The sequence below is a fragment of the Balaenoptera borealis genome (genome assembly GCF_965194805.1).
Source record: "Balaenoptera borealis genome assembly, chromosome: 1".
In the NCBI taxonomy this organism is placed as follows: domain Eukaryota; kingdom Metazoa; phylum Chordata; class Mammalia; order Artiodactyla; family Balaenopteridae; genus Balaenoptera; species Balaenoptera borealis.
The window spans coordinates 187,874,442-187,897,835 of NC_138860.1; the positions used below are offsets into that span (position 1 = coordinate 187,874,442).

At 41.1% G+C, this 23,394-nt stretch overlaps 1 protein-coding gene and 1 pseudogene across 10 annotated transcripts in view; one reads left to right on the forward strand and one right to left on the reverse strand.

The window, feature by feature from the left end:
- RERE (arginine-glutamic acid dipeptide repeats) overlaps window positions 1–23,394 on the forward strand; it is a 417,780-nt gene that overhangs the window by 260,383 nt on the left and 134,003 nt on the right. For 7 of the 9 annotated variants that reach the window (XM_082390311.1, XM_082390309.1, XM_082390315.1 and 4 more), the window contains one exon: window positions 1,057–1,161. In XM_082390311.1, coding sequence (XP_082246437.1) covers window positions 1,057–1,161 — 105 coding nt within the window. Of the gene's footprint in view, window positions 1–1,056; window positions 1,162–13,871; window positions 14,016–15,407; window positions 15,658–23,394 lie in introns of those variants that run through there. The other 2 variants (XM_082390317.1, XM_082390316.1) reach the window with 2 other exon arrangements.
- Window positions 13,129–13,779, reverse strand: LOC309628161 (large ribosomal subunit protein eL37 pseudogene; annotated as a pseudogene). The gene has a single exon. The product of its transcript is annotated as a large ribosomal subunit protein eL37 pseudogene (transcript).

Genomic DNA, 23,394 nt, shown 5'->3' on the forward strand with positions numbered 1-23,394 from the left:
TGGGAATGAAATGCCTGCTCACGCAGTGGGAGGTCACGTCCCTGGAAGCATCGTGCAGGTTCTGTTGATGTGCCTTCGATCCTCCAATTCCATCTACTCTATGATCATAGCCTTTGGCTTCCAGTTGATGTTAAAGTTGCTTCCTGTAACTGCTGAGGGAGTTGAAATTCTGAAAACCTCCCTGCCTTCTTTGGAACCCTGGAATTTCTCTCAGCACTCCTGTATGTACGTAGGGGTGTGTAGTGGGATGGTGGGTCCTACTGCATGGTATAATGTATATGACATTTATATCTGGTGCGTGGAAACACTGCTTGAGGAGTTGTGTAGTATTGTAGAGTTTCAGCTATATTGTGGATTAACTTTTGTTAGTAGATGAACCTGGAAACCTTACTGCTCTAGTATTTCCATGGGAAAGCGTTTTCCAACTTTGTCAGTTAATGTTACCTGAAAATTTGGGAAGTGTGTGTTTGTATATTAGAACCCATCTATATATTTAAAATTAAAATTTCTCTAGGTTTTAATTTCCAAGACAGTTTATTTCTTCCATACTCAGAGAGAAGAAAAATATTTAACAGTTACACATTCTCCTTTTCATAAGGTAGCAGGAAGAAAAGGCCCATTTTGCTTTGATGATTTACAGAGACTTTAGATGGATTTTTTTTTTTTTTGTAAAGTAATGTAACTGTGGTTTAAATTTTTCCCCATCATTTCTAGTTTAATATCCTTTCATCACAATCCTGCCCTCAATTTGTCTTTGTGGTTTAATTAATTTTATTCTAAGACTAAAAGGCTGAGATAAAAGCAGTTAAGTTGTAAAGTTGTAGGTTAAAGCAGTCATGAAACAAAGAAATATAATATTGGACATTTTCTTATCTTGCAGGGGGGGAACTCCCGTTCTTCTGAACAGATAATTAAAGAGTTTGTAGCCATATTCTACATGTTCTTAGAATACCATGGATTTAGTTATATCTTCCACCACCTCTGCTTTTCTAGTAGTATTATGTTTTGCAAAGCCGTTGAGGACATAACTAACATTTTTTGTTCGTTTATTTTCAGAGGGAAGTGTAACATCTCCCATTTTTCTGACATATTTGCTGCTAGAGAGTTTAAAGCCCGAGTGGATTCATTTTTCTACATATTAGGCTACAACCCTGAGACGAGGTAAGTGAGTCACTGGGTCCCACTCCGTGAGAACTTTGGCTTTTCTCACGTGTGAGTGTGTGTGTGCCCTCGCGCGTGCGTGGGTGTGTCTGTGTACACTTCTGGGCATATACTGATAAGATGAAAAAAAAGATACAAAGTCCTGTAGTAAACCTCTTTGGGAGAAGTTGTACTTAATGTCTTTGGTGTCTTTAGCAGCTTATTGTTTGCTCTTTTTTTTGTTGTTGTTAAGAAAAGGAAAAGTAAGACAATTTGGGTTTGGAGAGGGCAAGATAAAGACAGATGTTCAGTTGGTGTGTGTTTTGAACTTATTATGAATTGTACCCTCATGCCCATTCAGTCAAGAAGCCTTCCATACCTTATTGAAAACACCTAGGACATTATGGAAAGTTCGTTGATTAGTAATAATCAAAAGCATATTAATGAAAAGCATAGTAGTATTTCAAAAGCATCTTATATTGTGAAATGTTTATATTACATATGCATTTATTAACTGCCTGGTCATGTCTTCCTGTTGCCCAAGTGAAGTGTTGGACACTCAGAGTTGGATTTCTGTCTGGATACACAGTAGTCTGTTATTTCAGTGATGCCATATTTATGTAACTATTTGATAGATGGCTGTCATATTGCACAAGTTAGATTGTTTCAGGGAATTGACCAAATAGCTTTTGAGTTTTAAATGTTTAGCTCTTGGGTTCATAATAGCCAAGCAGATTTACTTTTCACTAGTTTTGGTTATACACCTGTTTTTGCTGAATGTTCATTTAAAGTGATATGTAACTTATCTGTGTAAGCTGGAGACTCACACAGGTTCTTGTCTCATTTTTTATTGTATGTTACTGGTTGTCATTCAGAGTGATACTTCCCATCAGTTTAGTTTTAAACTGTGGGTTAGGCATGCGATAGAGGAATATATTATTATTTGTCTTACCTGAGAAAGCAACACAGAGACATGCCTGTAGCCGCGTGTTTACAGGATCTGCATCCTGAAGCACTTGTTTAGTGCTTTGACTTTAGTCCCATTTGTTCATTTCTGCGGCTCTGTTCCCCGTGTCCAGCTTGTGCTTGGCATAGTGGAAGTGCTTGGGGGTTGTTGGATGAATTGAAGTGAACAGATATTTGAATGTCTACTTATTAGTGATAAGTTTGTGGCAGGTCTCAAACTTCTCACAAAGTGAGTGTGAAAATTTGCAGTGATACAGCCAGTGTGGCCCAAGCTCACTGGCTTCACCATGAGCACTACTTTCTACCTCTGAAGTTCGGGGTTTGGTGCACACTTCCCATAGCTGCCCAAATTATCAAAACTGTGTATGTGATTTAACAGAGTATAGAAAACTGTTAGTGTTTTCTCCACCTGACTTATGCACAGCCCAGTCCTTCGAAGGTTTGGGGTGCATGCCCTTGCAGAACTTACCTCTGTTTCTGTCTCTGTTGCAGGGCTGTGGGGGATGGGGCAGTGTGATGAGCTGGTCTCCCTCATTTTGGAGGAGTGAGGCTAGCATGTAGCTGTGGCTGTGTGGTGCTGTGTGCTGACTCTTAGTGCCCTGAGGCAGCTGGGGAGGAATGTCAGACCGTCCTCATAACCCTGTGAGATGGCGCGTGGATCAGTAAGACCACTGGAAGTTAAAGAAAGGTGACTCTGTGACTCCAGACTTGGATGCCTGTCCCCCTCCCCTTCAGTAACGTGTGAGCGCTAAGTGAGCAGTCCAAACTGAAGTTTAAGGTGGAGTTATTTCTCTTAGCAGATTTTCTGATAGTAGTTAAAAGTTGACTTATGTAATTTTCCATAATTTTTTTTAGCATCTTAGCTGGCACTGAATGATTGGGGTTTTTTTTCCTCTCACAGATCCTTTTAAAACCCCAATATCTGGCTACCTCCCCCCCCCCCCCCCCATCTACTTGTTTATTATATTTCTGAATATCGTGCCTTATCAGGGACCTGGTTGTCCAGGACTTTTTGGTTTTGGTGGTGTTACCTTGCGTGCTAGTGGGGAAAAGACTTTTATGAATTCTTTGGTCCGTTGCCTTTAAAATTTGGAGAGGGTGGATTTCTTGCAGTCGGCATAGAATTACTTCGGTGTTATTAGGTATAAATTTATATTTCATTAATTATTTTTTTCTACTCAGAGTACTGATCATTAATATAAGTAAAGCATCCACAATAATACAGGTTCATAATCTCTTATTTTCAATTCTGAAATCTGAAAGCTCTGAGGATCAAAAAATTTTTATGCTGAGTTGGGTGCTGAAATTCATTTGCCCCTGAGGTCAAACTTGACCTGAACTGATGTGAGACTTTCTATATTCTTTATTCAGTTCACTCTGTGTGGATTTGCACAGCTTTTACTACAAAGGTACCGATGTGATAGAATAGGGATTATTGCTCAGACGCTGCTGTGGCATTACCTGGTATATTCCCTGTAGTACCTTCTAAATCCAAAAATTTCTGAATTCTGAAAATCTTCTGGTCCTAAGGATCTTAGCTTAGGGGTTGTGACGCTGTGTTCCTGCTACCCATGACATTTAAGGAACAAAACTTGGGCAAAAAATGTGGGGGCAGATGTTTCTAGCTTCAGGTAGAATTCAGGCTACAGGGGCTGGCAGGTGAGAGAGGGCTTGAACCTTTGGTAATTGGGCTTTGCTTTTGGAATTTGTTCTGATGTTTCTGCACTCAGGGAGTGTTCACTGCTGCTCAATAAATAAGATTCACTCCAAATTTACTTCTGCAGTCAGCATACTCTGAACATAATGTCATCATGTTCTCATTTTCTTTGAAGGGTGTGATCCAAAATCTAGAGAGAAACTTTAAATAAAGTCAATAAATTTCAGCTCAGAGGTCTTAGTACATAAAGCCGGTAGTCCTTATACATGAGTTTGACCAAAACACCAGCGTCCTTGGTTGAACTAAAGTAGGTTGGTTCAAAACAATAAATAAATAAAGTAGGTTGGTTCTAGCTTATAAAAAGAGCTGGGCATAGAGACCGGTTATATCCATCCTTTTATTCTCCTTGTTGCTTTTTTATTTGTCTAGTACCTCATGGCCATTTAATCTGACTGCTTGATCCTTTTGTTAAGACCAACGGTGTGGAAAGATCTCCCCTTTTGGACCCAGGCAGCCTGGGTTCTGATTCTGTGCTCCCACTTCATCTTTGTGTCCATGGGTAAAGGTTGTACTTCCTGGACTTTGTTTTCCTCTTTAATAAAAATGGGGAAAACAAAAACAGCGTAGCTTTTGTAAACTGTCATGCTTTTTTGTTGCTTTTCGGGAATTGCAAAAATAATTATAAATTTTCTTTTGAAGAAGAGATTGAGAAGTATCTTTTTTTTTTTTTTAAACTCTGTAAAATGTTAAATCCAAAAGCAAAACATGAACTACTTCCCAAGATGTCTTGATTCTACCAGGTAGATCATTAACCATCTGGTTGATTTTGCTGACATGTGGAAGTCTGAGCACTGGGGATCCTTGCCTCTGCTTGGAATATTAATTATAAAATTCTTTGACTATATACAGTTGCTAAAAATGTAAATTTCTTCATTGACCATGATGAAACTGACTCAACAATTAAAATAAATACGTGAGTAGTGTTGATGGGAAATAATACATTTCTACAGTCAGAATATTTTATTGAAAATTTGAGAACCAAAATTGAAAAAAAAGTTTTATTGAGAAAGAGGTTTGGGCTTTTTATAGCAAACAAGCCTGTCCTCTTTGTAGCGTGGAGGGTTTATTGAGTTTTTGGTTGTCCTTTCCCTCATCTTCCCATCCCTCCACCTCCGCAGGTTCGGCCTATTAGCCAGTGCCTTTTTTAGTGTGCTTTGACCTTTTCTGAGTCTGTACCTTTCATTTCTTAGAAAAGTTCTCCTTACCTTTCTGCCTCAGTCCAGTGAGTTAGGAGGGGAAGGAAGTAATAGTGAATGGAGTCCCAGTAAGAACAAGTTTGCAGAGTGGCTACTTGAGAGGAGGTGCCTTTATTTTTAAATTATTAAGAGTGAATTTTCCCAGGAACCAGTCCCTTTGTTTCCCCTTGCTAAATAAGAGTTCCTTGGGTCCCTAATGGGCGCAGTGGTTAAGAATCCGCCTGCCAAGGCAGGGGACACGGGCTCGAGCCCTGGTCCAGGAAGATCCCACATGCTGCGGAGAAGCTAAGCCCGTGGGCCACAACTACTGAGCCCGCAAGCCACAACTACTGAAGCCCGTGCGCCTAGAGCCCGTGCTCCACAACAAGAGAAGCCACTGCAATGAGAAACCCGTACACTGCAATGAAGAGTAGCTCCCGCTCGCCGCAACTAGAGAAAGCCTGCGTGCCACAATGAAGACCCAACGTGGCCAAAAAAATAAAATAAATAAAATAAAATAAAATGTAGTATTTTGTGTATAGGTGGTCACGGAGCAATCCCGCTCTCTAATACTAGTTTTATATAAGCGTCAGTGGTCTCATCAGAGGCTTGGTCTGCAGCATGAAAAATCTGATTATATTCTTGGTTCTTTGCTTCTTGAACATGAGCCTTCTCTTGTTAATCAGGTGGAAAACAAGTTGAGGGCTCAGATCTGATCTTCTGTCTTACCCAGGAGAGAATGTCCCTGGTCACCTGCATTCACCTGTGCCCTCTCAGCTTTTCTTCTTCCAGGAAGCAGGTTTTTTTTTTTTTTAAAGCAATATTGAGGCTTAAGTATTATTATCCTTATATTTAGAAGTAATCATAAACCGAGGCACTTGCAAGAATTTATATATATAATCTCCCCCATGACAGTGGCAATAATGTTACTAATAATAGCTATAGTTAGTGGGCACTGTGCACCTGGCGCTGTGCTGAGTGTTTTACTTGTGTGATTCATCTTTTTTTACTTTGTTTTGAAACAGTCTTGACCATACAGAACAGTTGCAAGTACCCTAGAAGATCTTTGCTTAATTGAACCATTTGAAAATAAGTTGTCACCATGAGGCTATTATCACCCTCTAAAACTTTGTGTATTTCCTGTGAACAAGGGCATTTTTCTTGCATAATCACAATATAGCCTTCAAAATCAGGAAATTACCAAGTAAATATTATTGCCCTGGAATTCTCAGACCCCACTCAAGTTTTATAACAAAAGGCTATAGCAAAAGGAGTCCAGTTCAGCATTATGTTATTTGGTTGTCATATGTGTGTTTAGTCTTCTTCAATCTGGAAAAGTTTCTCAGTCTTTCCTTCACTTCATGACGTTGGTACTTTGGAAGATTATATAGGCTAATTATTTTGTAGACTGTCCCTCAGTTTGCATTTATGATGTTTCCTTATCACTGCATTTATATCGTATATCTTTGACAGGGACAGTACAAAAGTCATGTGTTCTTTTTCCTGCATCCGTTAGGTGCTACGCAATTCTAGTTTGTCCCACTGCTGGTAATGTTCACTGTGATACGTTGAAAAAGGTGGTGTCTGCCAGGCTTTGAAATTGTACAATTTCTCATTTTCCTTTTATAATTTTTTAAAAAAATCGAGTTATAGTTGCTTTACAATGCTGTGTTAGTAGTCTCTGCTGTACAACAGAGTGAATCAGCTATATATATACATGAATCCCCTCCCTCTTGGACCCCCATCTGGGTCACCACAGAGCACTGAGCTGAGCTCCCTGTGCTATACGGCAGGTTCCCACCAGCTATCCGTTTTACACCTGGTCGTGCACATAACGCCACTCCCAGTCTCCCAGTTCATCGCCCCACCCCCACCCGTGTCCACACGTCCCTTAATGACCATTCTGTAGGCGGTTGCTTTGAGACCCTGTAGATTCCTTCTTCCTCATCAAACTTCGAATTATTCATGTATTTATGGCAGGGTGGACTAATGGCTGCCAATTTTATCCAGTTGTTTATAATCTGTTACTACCATTTTGAGGTCAGATTGTGCCAAATTTTGGAGAATGATACTTAGGAACCCAGATCTGGTGCTCGGTGTGCTCATTACTTTGTGTCACTGTTCTCAGGCCTTCTGCGTGAACAGAGCTTGGGGGCCGAGGGGAAGGGAGGTAATGCACACTTTTACATCTACTTCCATATCTGTGTGTATGTGTATCCATGCGTTCATAGCAAATTTTCCAACTCTAATCCAATAATACAAGGTTCCTGCAAGTTTTTTTCCCTTTTCCTTTATTTGTAATTCTTACCTTTAACAGTAGAAAACCTCATCTCATTGTCCTTAATATCTTTACTTCCAATTTCCTATCCCAGACTCTGCTCTCTCCCACACATGGATGGATTTTGACATCTTAAGCTGTATTTTTAGTAGGTTTATCTGTTGATATTTCTTAGTGCCCACCTCAAGGAATCAAATTTGTGACATCATCTGCTCAAGACGTATGCGAAAACAGCTACTACTACCATGAAGTGAATGCTTACTCTGTCCTAGATTGTTTAATTTTTTAATTCCCGTAAAAGCTCATTTAGGTTGGTATTATCTTTATTTTATAAATGAGGAAAAGGAAAATCGATATTATATTAAATAGCTGCCTAAGGTTAGTAAACAGGAAATCCCAACCCTGTTTGACTGAAAACCTTGTGCTCTTAACTTCAATGATTTCATCGTAGATTGATTCATATACAACATATTTTCTTCTGGCTGTGTTAGAAGATAACTTTTAGTCTTTCTAATGAAGAAAAAGATACGTGCTTACCAGAAAATAACTTGACAAATTCAAAAATTAAAGAAGCAAACTGTTATAATAATTCTATAACCTATATTTGTGTTTTTCCTTGAATATACATCCTTGTGCAGCTGTATAGGTATATGTGTATGTTTTAAGATTATGATTAAAATATTGTTTATACATAATGTACAGATAATCACGCATTCCTCTACTCGTTCATCTTCTTCTGTTTTGAACATAGCACCATGTCATTAAACGTTTTACAAACATTTGTAATGAGCACCCTGTATACACCATCATATGGATTTCCATTATTTAAATAACATGGTCAAATAACATCGTGACCATCTTTTTTCAACGTAGATATTTATACTTCAGCTGTAAAGTGACAATCTAGATCTCCCTTATTTCAGTTAATTTGGATTTGAGACATTTCACAATTCACTTCTGTTTTAGTGAAGTCAACTTTTCTACTCCTCACAGCTCATTGCCTTTGTATAGCTTCTGGGGGCGAGAAGCTAGAGCTGGATACGAACATTTTCTTGTTCACTTTTCCTCTGTCATCACATTTGCACTCTCAGAACATTGACCTGTGATGGCAAGTATTGGAGACAGTTGACGTGAGAGTATGTGTATATTTGGAAACACAGCTGACTGAAGATGAAAGAACTTTAGTGAAATAGGACCAAAACCCAGATTTGATAATTCCAAAAACCATTTGCCAGTAAACATATACTGAATAAAATGCAACAAATCTTTTAAATGTAGAGCTGAACTCGCAAGAATTAAGAGAAACTGAAAAGTTCAGCAGCCTGCGGTGAGAGGGGTCGGGCCATTTGCTCGTCTTCTTCACACGGCGTCTTTGGTTTTAACACCCACCAGGTACAGGAGATGGGGTCCTGATCTCAAGGGTTTAGGGAGTTGGAGCTGAGAGCCTGTATAAAGTTAGAATCATCGAAGGCCTATTCTTTTGGTGGAAGGGTGAACTAGGTAACATATCTGGAACTAGAAGAAAATGACAGGGATACCTGTCTGGGTTTGGGACTCCAGACCAAAAAAAGAAGAGGAGGAATAGAAGGAGAACTCCCCTTATAACTCATAACTTTGGGCCTTGCCCCCAAGACAATTGGGGCTTGAATTTGCACTCTTGAAAAATACGAGAGGGACTTCCCTGGTGGCGCAGTGGTTAAGAATCCGCCCGCCAATGCAGGGAACACAGGTTCGAGCCCTGGTCCGGGAAGATCCCACATGCCGCGGAGCAACTAAGCGCATGCACCACAACTACTGAGCCTGCGCTCTAGAGCCTGCGCGCCACAACTGCTGAAGCCCATGTGCCTAGAGACCGTGCTCCGCAACAGGAGAAGCCACCACAGTGAGAAGCCTGAGCACCGCAATGAAGAGTAGCCCCCGCTCGCCACAACTAGAGAAAGCCCGCGCGCAGCATCGAAGACCCGATGCAGTCAAAAACAAGCAAACAAACAAACAAATAAATTATTATATATAAAAAAAGAAAAATACAAGAACTCCAGGATGAGAAGATAATATAAAAAGTGGTCTCGTGCCAGTGAGCTGCCCTGGACACCTGACAGAAACATGTACAATTTTGGAGGAAGGACGCACCCTCATTCAAGAACCTGTAGGGTATATACAGATAAAATATCTTTGAATGCTGAGCTCACTGTCAAAAACTACAAAATGTTGGAGGAAACTATGTGTCTTCAACTTGAATCAGATAAAATAAATGGTAAGATACACATTTAAGAACTTCAGTGCTAGAACTATCAGAAAGAGACGATATAATAGGCTTGAACAAAATAGAACTTTCATTTCTCTCTCATATAAGCAGAGTTTCAAAGGAAGCAATCCTAGGCTGGTATTGGGCTCTGCAGATACCAGGGGCCACCTCTGTACCCTTAATTTCAGCCGTGACCTTGTGCTCAAGGAGGTGATGGAATGGTAGCCGTAACATCCAGTTTGAAGGCTGGAAGAAAGAGGAAGTGGGTAAAAAAACATGCCTTCTCCCTTTAAAGGCAGTTTTCATAATTTGTACAGGACATTTCCTTTTCTTCTCATTAGAACAAAAAGAAAAAAACCAGACTCACGCTTTACAGGTGAATTCTACCACTGTTCTAGAAAACAGAGAAAGAAGGTATAGGTTCCCCAAGTTATTTTATGAGGCAAGTAAAACCTTTATTCCAAAACCAGATTGAAAAGTAAGATTTATAGGTCAGTTTTACTTATGAACATGCATGTAAAATGTTTAAATAAAATATTGGGAAGTGGAATCTGGCAAAGCATTAAAAATATACTTGTTCAAGTTGGGTTTATAGAATACATGAATGGTTTAATAGTAATTTATCTGTTAACATATTTTACCATTTTTTTACATATTGAAGAAGAAAGTATATACAGTCATCTTGATGTAGAAAAAGCACTTGATAAAATTCAACACCCATTCAGTACTTGCGGGGTGGGGGCTTCTTAGCAATTTAACTGTAGAGTGCATCTTCCTTATTCTGACAGAATACTTACTGAACACCTGCAGCAAACACCGTACTTAAAGGCAGAGTGTTGGAAATACTCTCTCTAAAATCAGAGACAATAGAAAGATTCCCATGACCATTAAGACATGAAAATATATGAGGATCGGGAATGAAGAAATGAACCTTTATTAAAGATGGTACAATAATTTTTACCGTAGAAAATCTGAGAAAATATGTGAACAAATGGTTAGAACTGGTAAGATAAATCAGCATGCTTGCTGGATATAAGATCAATATAAATATAAAGCTCAGTTCCATTTGCACACACCAGGGACAATTTCAAAATAAAATTTAAACAAGCTGTTTCTGAAACCTTTTCACTCGAAGGGAAGTTAGTACTAATTAAAAGTCAAATAGAATATCTTTTTTCCAGTGAGTGTTTTTCTCTAGAGTTTCCTGAATGTTAACTTTTTATTGCTACTTTTGCTTTATAACTTTTTTAAAAAATTATTTATTTTATTTATTTATTTTTGGCTGCGTTGGGTCTTCATTGCTGCGCGGGGGCTACCCTTCATTGCGGTGCGCGGGCTTCTTATTGCAGTGGCTTCTCTTGCTGCGGAGCACGGGCTCTAGGCACGCATGCTTCAGTAGTTGTGGCTCGTGGGCTCTAGAGCGCAGGCTCAGTAGTTGTGGCACACGGGCTGTAGAGCACAGGCTCAGTAGTTGTGGTGAATGGGCTTAGTTGCTCCGTGGCATGTGGGATCTTCCCGGACCAGGGCTCGAACCTGTGTCCCCTGCATTGGCAGATGGATTCTTAACCACTGTGCCACTGGGGAAGCCCTGTTATAACTTCTTGTTAGTAAATAAAACATTTTTCTATTTCTGGAGAGTAGAAAACACTTCAAAATTAAATCCAGGAAATTTCCATGTTGCAGCTATTACTTTACCTTTGATAAACATAAATTTTCTGCTCACTAAACATTAAGTATTATAATGGCAGAGTGATGATTCAGTCGGTTTTTATATAATAAACCTTTATAATTTTAGAAAGAATCTATTAGTATAATATATGCATTTCACCTGCTCAGCTCCCCTTTAATGTATTTAGAAGTTTTAATCCTTCCCTTGTTGTTCACTAGGGATTAATTGGAGGAGAGAGGGAGGTCTGGAATCCAGAGGCAATGTAGATATCCCGGGATCACCGGACTTCGGGGGAGACCTAGCAGTAGGCCTCAGAAGGAAGCACTAGGGCAACCCACGTGCAAGTTGCATGCATATCCCTGCCGGCAGCCAGATGACAAGTTAGGGCAATATGGTGGCAGGAATGAGGTCCAGGCAGGTTGTTCAGTAAGGAAACATCTAGTGTTCAAGACAACCAGTGGAAAAAATAAGTCCTGGGTCTTGGAGGCCTGTAAGTACTGAGTAAAGTTCCAGGGTGTCCTCAGCTCAAGACAGGGATTGGTCAGGGGAAACAGAGCCCGTTTCTAGAATTGAAATGTATGGTTAAAAGTGGCACACTGGCTCACTTAATTTTCAGGTTTTAGGGCTCCTTGATTTTCTCTGATGAGGAGGAGGGCTGATCGCATATTCTGAGGCTGGATTGAATTTAGAGCTAGCTGGGTCTTAAGTGGATTCAGTTTGGGGATTAGAGCACTATGGAAGCAGGTGGGCAGGCAGGTCACTCATTGCCACTGGTGTGTCTAGTCTCCAGATTCCATGAAGATTGATGATTGAAGGCTAGTATAAATATTTTTTGTTTTATATATTGAAAAATTTTTAGTTTGGAATTTCATGTACATAACTTAGAAAAGAGTTATAAGGTTAGTACATAGAACTCTCGTGTCTCTTTCACCCATTTCACCAATTGTTAGCATTTTGCCATATTTGCTTTATTATTTTATTTGCATTGATTTTAGTTTATGTAGTATTATTATCTTTTAAACCTTATTACAGATTTGCTTTATTATTTCTGTTTTTGCCCATTATTTTCTGTGTTTGCCATCTTTGCTTAATTATCCTCTCTATAGTATTTTCCTTTCCTGAACCATTTAGGAATGAATTGCAGATATCAAGCTTCTTTTCTCCTAAATATTTAAATGTCCAAGAACAAGGACATTCTCTTACATAACCATAGTATGGTTATCAAAATCAGGAGAGTTAACATCGATGTAATACCATGTAGTCTAATACAGTCCACACTCATGTTTTGCCAGTTTTTCTAATATTGACCTTCATAGTAATCCCCCCCCGCTATGATCATGCATTGGTGTTTAGTTGTTGTATCGCTTTCATATCCTTCGCCTCTCTTTGTTTTCATAATATGTTTCCTAACCTTTTTTTTGTTTTTTTTCCCCATGATATTGACATTTTTGAAGAGTATATTTTCAAATATTATTCAATTTGGTTTGTTTGATGTTTCCTCATGATTAGATTTAGCTTATGTAATTCTTTTATGTATAAATTATGTGTAAGTGATATTATGCTCTTCTTGGTGCATCAGATTTTTTTTTGGAAGTACAAAACAAGAGAGTTGGGGGGTTCCAATAAAGGTGATTTTGATACTCTCCTTGACCCTAAAGAGCTTACCATCTCTTACGAGAGTTGAGGCACCCCAGAGGAGGGTGTGACGAGCTGAGGGGCAGCAGGAGGAGAACAAAGTTGTCTGAGGTTTCCAAGCCGCTGCTAGGAAAGAGGCGTCTCAGAGAGGATCTGGTTGGAGTTGCGGTAGAGAGGACGCGTTCTCCACGTGGGAGAGAAGAGGTCTTGGCAGTGAGCTCTGGGGTGTGCTGCCGCTGAGGGGTCCCGGGAGAAGGGCTGTCTGTCCAAGTGGTATGTAAAGGACGGCTGTGAGGAGACAGCGTCAGGAGCGACAATGAAGAGCGTGTCGCAGTAGGCCGGGTCACAGCTGGGATCCAGTAGCACAGGGAACAGGCTGTAGGCTGTTGGTAACTTGCCCTTAGTGTCACTTGGGGCATGTTGTGGGACTGAGCTTAGAGTCCCCATTTGCTGACTTGCTATCCCAGTAACCGGTGTTATGCTGTGCTCCATGGAACAGTTACTGTGGTTTTTCAGAGTAAAGATGAATTTATTAAATTATTATTTTATGCTGAGTTCTCCAAGTAAGCTATTTACGTGTGAAAGGGCTTGGTGGTTTTGTTTTGTTTTGTTTTGTTTTTTTAAACCAGAACATTTATTGCGTGACTCATGGTTGAAATCCTTAAGAGGAGCTGGATGTCGCAACAGCTGCCCTCTTGGGTTTAGGTGTTGTTCCTTCACGGAATCCATGCCTGAATCTGCGGTATACAGTTTTTAGGTGCCTCATTCGACCGGTCCCAGTGCTATTTCGTCTTTCAGCTTTAGCACTCCCGCTACACTTTCTCTTTCGCCTGGCAGGGGAGCCACATTTGTCACAGGTGGACTTCCGAAGGTGGTAGGCCTTAGAGCCACAGCGGCGGCACACGTATGCGTCTCATTCCAACGCTTTCCAAACGATGATGCTCCCTTCGTCATCTTGCTTCTGGTGGTTTTTTTTTTTTTTTTTTTTAATGCAGTTTTGAAGGAAACAGTTTGGTGGTCATATTCATGCTATTTGCTGCTAGGTTCTAGTTCAGTTGCTCTTGTTTTTAGAAAGTCTTTTTCTCTGGGCTGTTTCTAGTCACACACTTCTGGGGACATGTTGTCTTACGTACCAGCCGGGAAGACGATATTCCAACCTGTGGATGCTTGCTTCATGTGCTGGGTCAAAGGTGAAACTTGTTTAAGTGTATTTGGCATTTCTTGTGTAAATTACATTTTTTAGCATGATGAGAGTTTTTTATTTAATCATAGTCTCAATTTAGTTTATCTGAAAGCATAAACGGGCTCCAAGAAAGTGGAATGGGTCCTGCGTTTACTTTAGGAATCTTGAGGACGCTGAGTATCCTTTTAAGCAGGTTTTAATTTCTTCTCATTCCGTTACATTTGTGGGAAACAGAATTGGCGCTGCTCTTTCCTACCCTCTCTTGTCCCTTGTAAATTTGGGGGAGTTTCATGGTCTTTCTTTTCTTTTTAAATTATAACTATACAGAATTATTTCTTGGTTTGCAAATGGAAACTCAGCCCACATATACATCCAGAACTAGGATTTCTTATATGGCTGACAGACCAGCTTGCCTGTTGTTGGAGGTGGAGGTTGGGGGAGAGAGCATAAAATGTGTTTTGAAGGATTTTAACAGAAAATGTCTTGGCTGGTGCTTGGGCAGTATGAATGGTTTGTAGTGCTCAGTATGACTAGGGTGGTGTGGTCTTGCTAATGTGGCTTTAGAAATTGCTTCCGATTAAATTTTTAAATGAATTTAGCTTCATGGGCAATGTTACAGAGAATTGCCTAGAGTTCTGAATCAAGAGGCCTAAACTGAGATTTTTTTTTAGGTGCTTGGGTATTTGTTGGCAGGGTGTTCTTTGGGCTCTTGATTTGAACTTTCATGCCCTTTTTATTGTTAGGAGTACATTCCTTATGCTATACACCTCTGATTGGGTTAGTATCTCTTTAGGAGATGTTTTTATTTATTATTTAAGCAATTTTAGAACTTCTTATCTAAGGGAGATTAAGCTCTTTGCATAAAATCCAGTATTCTTTAGATACTCTGCTTGCTATACCAGCCACACTGTGTTTGTGGCTGCAGTGATACCCAGTACTCCATAACTTTGCCAGGATTGTTCGTGTGACCTTTTTCCAAATGTTTAAAGTTTTCAAAAAGAAATTTGCGGGGTTGCTTCCCTTAGGTAGCTACTGCTATGTTTTTAAATAGACTGCAGTATTTCTGTTTGCTAATCTTATGTATAGTCATTCATATCTGGGGTTTTTCATTCCGTTCCTTCTTGATGATCTCTCTGTTTAAAACCATAATTTATTTATTTATTTTTTAAAAAGACAAAACAGAACTTGCTGTTGTCTTCACAGAGCAGGGCGTTTGTCTGCAGCCTCTCAGTGGCTCGGCCTGCGAGTTCCCTGGTGTTGGCCGTCTGGGATCCCCTTTCTGCGGCCCCACTTCCCTGCACACTAGCTTGGTCTGCGGGGAGAAGCTGCCTCCTCTGTTGGCTGGGCTTTATTTACGGAAACAGCAGGGTTGAGATTGATTGCGTTGAGAGACAGTGTATGGATGAGGGAGGGTCACAGCACATGCTCAGTCCTGTCAGTGTGAGGGGGAGTTTCTGCGTCCTGCGTGAAGGCTTAGGTCACAGCACAAGCTCAGTGCGAGCTCTGCGAGGTCTCTCAGACCGCATGTGCCTCCATTTTGAGTTGCTAGAGTAGAAAGGGCAGAGTTTGCACAGTAAGCGGAGGCGCAGGGCGCAGCTACACTCACCAGGGCCTCTGTTAGGCATGGACCATGCATTCAGCCCCTGCAGGTAGGCTGTCTTCCTCCGGCCTCACTGAAAGAGTGTGATGGTTTTGCTGCGCTCTCTCACTTCTGAGGATGTTCATGAATCATTTTATCATTCATAGTGCATGTTCCTGCGAGCCTTGAATTTCAGCCCTGGCTGGCCGTGTAGGTGGTGGTGCAAAGCGTGAGATCAGAGCTGAGAACGGAACGGGGTCTACTCAGAGATGCATTAAGCAAACGCAGAGCGTCGTGGTCCCTCTGGTCCCTGTCCTCTTCCCCTTTCCCTCACCTCTTCCTCTCCGGGTGCAGTTTCAACCCGAGTCTTTCTGGGTGCCGGGTGCCGAGCCTGTTTGCCTTCAGGCACCTGCAGAGCAAACCTGTAGGCTGCCGGGCTGCGTGGGGCTGGTCGGGACGCCTGGGCCCCCGAGCGGCTCTGTTTGGACGATTTAGGAAGGGTGGTAGGTGGGCAGCTATTGGTTGCTTTGAAGGTGGGTGGAACTTGTTTTGATTGAGAGCCTGTTTGCCAGAGCAAATTATAATTCTTGTGATCTTTTTCTGAAGCCTGAAATAGTGCATATGTTTTGACCTATGCAGGGAACAGTTATGGATTATGGTTGCAACAATATCACCTTAAAATGGATTTTTTAAGAAATGAAAGGTTGTCAGTCACATCATTTTCTATTGCTTCCAAGTCCATCCTGTCTTTTGGAGCTTATGGAAAATTTCTTGGCAATTAAAAAAAAAAATTGTTTGCCGTGGCATTTGTGTTAGAAGTTGAGGTTTCAGGTTTTTTTGTTCGTTCTGTTTGTTTTAGCAAAAGGTGCCATTTGTTGTGTATGTGTATTTTGTTGTGTGACTTGCGAGTTCTGTAGGAGAGGAGTGACAGGAGGAGTTGATGCCTGAGAAGGTGGGGGCGTCTACAAGGCCAGGTTTTGTGCCCACTGCTTGATGGGACCGGACACCAGTCTTTTCTGTGAGGGGCAGTTATGCTTTTTGTGTGTCCTGTTTGCAGACTGGGCTCAGACTGATGGCTCTCACCATAGTTAACTTAGGGAGCCAATCATAATACGCAGATTTAGGACAAGTTGAATTCTTCCCCAAGTAGATATTAAGTGAAGTTTCTGAATTATATTAATTGTCCCTTTTTGTTTCCTCTCCCCTTTTTTCTTCTGATAGAAGTTGGAAAAAATTTTGAAGTGACACTTAAATTTTGTGTCTTTGTGAGGATGAAAGGAAGCATACAATATAGAAGAATGTGCAAATGAGAAACTCTCAGAGGATAGGGAAGAAATTTACTGCACCCTGATGATAGAGGGAGAAATTCTTCATGTGAGCCCTTCGTTGTATGTGAATCTGGAGCTGTGCATGGTTAACTCCTGTCCGAGGAGGCCCCTGATTTTGGCGGAAAGTTTAGGAAGGCTAATGATGCATTATAGCCACCGAAAATGTTACTGAAGTGTAATCTGGCTTCTGGCAGGTTCGATTTGGGGATTGTGATTAAGGAGGTGAATTATACGGGGATAATTTAGGGTTATTACACTTATTACCTACGATTTTTAATTCTCTTTTCCATTTCTGTGAGGGCTGTCCTCCCCTTTTGATCACATTTATTTGAACATTGCCTTTGGGAGTTTGGGGCAGATAACCACTTTTACTTTTCCCCATGCCACGTAGCATTGCTTCTGGAACTTGCCATCTTTCACTTCACTTAGAAGCACCTTTACTCTTCCTTCTACTCCTCTCCTGGGAGTGTGAAGTCACCCTTTCTCTAGACTGGAGGAGCTGGACACCGCAGCCTGTGCTGGGAGCCCTGCAGGACTCAAGTTTCTGCCTTGTTTCAGAGGCCCACCGTTTGAGTCGGGAATACTTGTTAGGAAAACAGTTGTGGAACTGCCTTTCTGTTGTAGAATCTTTAATTCTTCTTAAGCTTTTTTTACATTTGGCAAATGAGATGTGAACAGGAGGCTATACCGGTAGCTGAATCAGCTCTGGCCGGGTCCGCCCGCTCGGCTGGCTGGTGGTCTGTGGAGCTCGCGTGCAGCCACCTGATTCGACGGCGAGGACTTGTCGTTGCCACCGGGATCTGTGGGGACCCTTTGTTGTTAAGAGCCGAGTTCCTATGTTTCAGATCCGCTCAAGTGAGTCACTAGAGCTCTATCTTACGTGCCATGCATTTGTACTACATTTTCCCGTTTTAGGAAAATATTTTTGGAAGGTTATTCGCTGACCAGCCGCCTTCCGCTCTGGGGCTTCCAGGCTTGTCTGGTGGCGGTAGAGGTGAAGGCGCAGTGTACAGGAAGTTGTTCCCTTGTTTGGGGATGTTGTCTAGGGCCCGGGTGGCGTGGACTTTGGAAAGAGGATGATTAGCTTCATTGTGGCTTCTTGTTCCCCTCCTGCTGGGCTTCAGAGTATCAGGAAATGCTGGTGAAGAGAGACAGTGTGTGTTTCCAAAAGAATGTAAAAGTAAAAGCTCCCCCAAATATTATCCTGTTATTAGCTTTTCTTGTCATTACATCAGCATCTTGAATCAGAATCTGAGGTTGATCCTTACATTTAAAGTGTTCCTCTGTCAACATAAATTTTGCAGAGTCTGGGAATCCGCTCATAACGTACCCCTGCTTTTGACCACTTCCTAGACTCTTGTCTGGTGTGTTAGCTTAAGAATTAATTGAAACACACTGATACACCTACAGCCTGATATTCACCATGTCTGTGATTCTTCGGTTGTTCATTGGTCCTGATCCTTTTTCCTTCTGAATTCGTTTTTCGCTTTTTGGTTTTTTTTTTTTGGTCATTACTGAACTAAGTCGTCCTTCCACCAGAAAGACGTTCATTCTAAAGCTGTGAAACAACTGTCTGACAAAACGAGAGAGAAAATAGAAAATACGGGGTAAAGGGAGATTTGAAATTATTTGTGCATTTGTGCATCTCCTCCCAAGCTGACAGTCATCTGTATTGAGGAGTTTCTGACAGGGTAGGTGACAGGTTGTTGAACATTTCTTTAAAGCAAATCTGAAAGAAAACGAATCTAGTCTCTTATATGTATGCTCTGTGATACTTGGGATCTAAGCTAAAACAGTTCATTTTAATTTAGTTGGGATAATTAGACCTTCTATCAGAGTTCTTTGAACTGTGCATTTATTTGTGACTATTTGATTGATTGTCTTCCTTATTGCACTTTAAGCTTCTGGAGCACAGACCATGTCCTCAGTTCCCAGGAGAGTGTCTGACCAATGGGCCTCTGGCATAAATATGTTGAATTAAATGAGTGGCATCTGTGGTAAGAGAGAAAACTAGATTTGGAGCTAGATGATATGGTTCAAATTCTACTTAATAAGTGACATTGGACAAGCTGTGACGTTGGATAAGTTCCTTCCTTTCTCTGAACCTCTGTTTTCTCACGGGTCATATGGGGGTGAATATTTCTCACAGTTGTTAGAAAGATTGAAAGCGAACGATATGAAAGTGCCTGGCACATAGTTTATCAGTGTATTACTGTTATGAATTCAAAGTCCAAGTCTACAGTCTTATGTAGGTGTAGTTATCTTAACAACATCTGTATTTTTTGGTCAACCTGTTCATCTAAGACAATCTTAGGAACTGTGTTAGGAATTACGGTCATTAAATTAGTGGCCAGTATGTTTGGCCAGCATTCTTCTTATGCTTTTTGGGTGTTTATATTTTTCTTTACAGTTCTTAAAGTTTTTAAAAAAGCTTTACTTCCGTATCGTGTAACATTTGGTGTATGCAGCCTTAGATGTTGTTCTTTTCTTGCCAGTCTCTCTAATACGGTGGGACGAGTGTGTGTCTGTTAATGCTTGTGTTGCTACCACAGCTGCCGCCACCGTTGCTGCCTCCCCCCCCCTTCCTGCCCCCTCCCCATATTCACACCACTACAGTGAATAGGAATAAGGTGATGGCCCTTTTTTTTACAAATTTAATTTTATTTACTTATTTATACAGCAGGTTCTTATTAGTCATCAGTTTTATACACATCAGTGTATACATGTCAATCCCAATCACCCAGTTCATGACACCACCACCACACCCCCCGCCACTTCCCCCCTTGGTGTCCATACGTTTGTTCTCTACATCTGTGTCTCAATTTCTGCCCTGCAAACTGGTTCATCTGTACCATTTTTCTAGGTTCCACATGTATGCGTTAATATACGATACTTGTTTTTCTCTTTCTGACTTACTTCACTCTGTATGACAGTCTCTAGATCCATCCATGTCTCTACAGATGACCCAATGTCGTTCCTTTTTATGGCTGAGTAATATTCCATTGTATACATGTACCACATCTTCTTTATCCATTCGTCTGTCGATGGGCATTTAGGTTGCTTCCATGACCTGGCTGTTGTAAATAGTGCTGCAATGAACATTCGGGTGCATGTGTCTTTTTGAATTATGGTTTTCTCTGGGTATATGCCCAGTAGTGGGATTGCTGGGTCGTATGGTAATTCTATTTTTAGTTTTTTAAGGAACCCTCCATACTGTTCTCCATAGTGGCTGTATCAATTCACATTCCCACCAACACTGCAAGAGGGTTCCCTTTTCTCCACACCCTCTCCAGCATTTATTGTTTGTAGACTTTTTGATGCTGGCCATTCTGACTGGTGTGAGGTGATACCTCATTATAGTTTTGATTTGCATTTCTCTAATGATTAGTGATGTTGAGCATCCTTTCATGTATTTGTTGGCAATCTGTATATCTTCTTTGGAGAAATGTCTGTTTAGGTCTTCTGCCCATTTTTGGATTGGGCTGTTTGTTTTTTTGATATTGAGCTGCATGAGCTGCTTGTAAATTTGGGAGGTTAATCCTTTGTCAGTTGCTTCGTTTGCAAATATTTTCTCCCATTCTGATGGTTGTCTTTTCATCTTGTTTGTGGTTTCCTTTGCTGTGCAAAAGCTTTTAAGTTTCATTAGGTCCCACTTGTTTATTTTTGTTTTTATTTCCATTTCTCCAGGAGGTGGGTCAAAAAGGATCTTGCTGTGATTTATGTCATAGGGCGTTCTGCCTATGTTTTCCTCTAAGAGTTTTATAGTGTCTGGCCTTACATTTAGGTCTCTAATCCATTTTGAGTTTGTTTTTGTGTATGGTATTAGGGAATGTTCTAATTTCATTCTTTTACGTGTAGCTGTCCAGCTTTCCCAGCACCACTTATTGAAGAGACTGTCTTTTCTCTGTTGTGTATCCTTGCCTCCTTTGTCATAGATTAGTTGACCATAGGTGCTAATCGTCCTATAGGTGCTAATAAACCCATAGGTGGGTTTATCTCTGGGCTTTCTATCCTGTTGTGATGGTCCTTTTTTTAAAAATAGCATTTCCCAGAGACTTCCCAGTGGGAACAAAGAGATTTAGATGTGCATCATAGACATACTTGCTTGGTTCAAAGCCCCTGTTTTTCTGGGGACACTCCATTCCTGTGTATTATAAAGTTTGATATCCATGTATGGAAAGCCAGCAACATTTTTGGTTGGGAAATCGGCTTAACCTGTGAATACTGCTGCTTTATAAACTGAGGTGGGATTTTTAAAATAAATTTGTTTCCTAAACTGGTGTGTGTGTGTGTGTGTGTGTGTGTGTGTGTGTGTGTGTGTGTTGGGTATGGTCCTTACAACTGTTTTCTTCTTTGCAGCAGGTGATGACAGTAAAACCCATGAGGAGCCTGAGGTGGGATGGAGTTGTGTGCCGTGGGCAGATGTTCTGCATGTTACTACATAATGGGGGTGGGGGTGGTCAGGCAAAGAAGAACTTCAGGCAGTGGAACGAGGTCATTGTAGTGCTTTGAAACTAGATCCTTTCCCATGTATTATTTAAAAAAAATTTTTTACCTTTTTTTTCTGATGCTGCATATTATTGTATAGAGGCCATATTTACTGACTCCTGTTGTCAACCTGGAAATTTTTCTTATTCCTTAGCCAGTGCCTGAATTCTTGGTTCTGGACTCTGAATTATATTTAGGGGGACTCGACTGAAAGGAGAGAGGCTTGAGATCCTTTATAATTAACTCACTGTGACCCCTTGAAAGAGCACCTTTATCTCCTCGGCCTTGGTTTCTTCTATTAAGCTAGAAGGCTGGGATCAGATGGCCTCTAAGGAACCTTCCATCAGAGAAAATTTAGAATATTATGATTCTAAATTTTAATGAGTTCCTGTCCTGACCTTTGCATTTGTGTATGAATTTGGAATGTTAACTCTTCCAAATGTTGACTGATTATCTTTTTCTTTTACTCTGAATGAATCCTGAGTTTTGTTCCTTCTGGGCAGTTTATCAAGCCTGTTTCAGATGAATTTGCTTTGGGGGTGGGTGGGGGCGGGTAGCCTTCTGTCACAGGTGACTTGACTTTTCAATAAAGCACTTAGTTGTTATTTATGGCAAAATGGTAGATGAGTTAAAATATTAGAGTCATTTATTCATTTAAAATATCTTTAGTGAGTGCCAGGGGGCTCTGGGAAGTAGTGGTGAGCTAACATCAGACTTGGTTCCTGCCCACAGGGTGCTTTCGGTCAGGATAGCCATGGAGAGAAATAATTACACAAATTAAATATAAAATCATGCCTGTGACAAGAGGCTGAAGGAGAAGTAGGTGGTGTTTTGGGAACTCGTAACAGAGGAATTACTTCCTGTTCTCGCCCCTGCCAGTGCTTAGAGCTGATAATAGTGATGACTGCTGCGTGACAGGCACTGTGCCTTTCTTTCCGTAGATCATCTTTTATTTTTATAGCCGTCTTGCAAAGTAGCCATTATGAACTTGATTTCATAGATGGGCTCAGAGAGATTGAATTGAGTCCTCAAGATCACACTTAGAGCTGACAGAACCTTGGTACTGACATTTTAATCCAGGTTCCTTTGATTCTGAAGTCTGTGCTCTCCCCCAGGCAACTGAGCATGTAGGCTCGGGTGTGTATAACAAGTTCTCGCTCCCGGCGGCGGTGGGGTGCCCAAATCATGGGACGTCCTGAGGATAGGCAGAGCACAGTGATTTTACTCAGATTTAGGGAAGTTTTTTTCTACCTTAAAATGAATGGGAATATGTTATGGAGTAGAATACAAAATTTACATGGATTTTTAAGAAGCTATGTCAGACTTCAAGGAAATTTCAGACTTATTGAAAAGACTGTTGTAGAAATACCTGTCCATGCTGGAGAAATCTGAGAAACCCAGCCTGCCATTCTGGGCTTCCTTGTTATCAGTCTGACTTTCACTCCTGCCCACCACCCTTGTAAAAAGAAGTGATTCTGGTAAATTGCCTTTTGATTTTCCTAAAATTTGGTGTATTTCATTCTGGACCCCCAGTCTGTTATTTCTGTGGTCACTTTCCGAATGAGCTAGTAAACAGAGTTTCTAGAATCTTCCTTCTGTTGATTTCTGTCAGTCTTCCTGCTCAACTTGCCACCCTATGGAAAAGATAAGAATGATCTGCCATCGAGCCTTGCGATCTGAAGGACAGGTAAAGGGAGATTGCATGTGATTTCATTCATCCATGGCAGCAGCCACAGGGGCAGGGTCTGACTCAAGAGTTACTGGTCCCAGCCTTTGGGGAATGGGCCAGAGGCCACCCTGCCATTACGTCCTGGGCGTGGGTTGTGATGGGAAGTAGCCACGCCGGCTGCCTGTACAAGGCCTCTGTTCCACCAGCTTGTGTCTTCTCCCCAGGACCGCATGTTCTTGTCCCTCCTCCTTCCCTGTAGATGCAGGTTCTTGTCGTAAGCAGTCACCGTGATCACATAAAGATGCTTGGGGGTCTTAAGCGA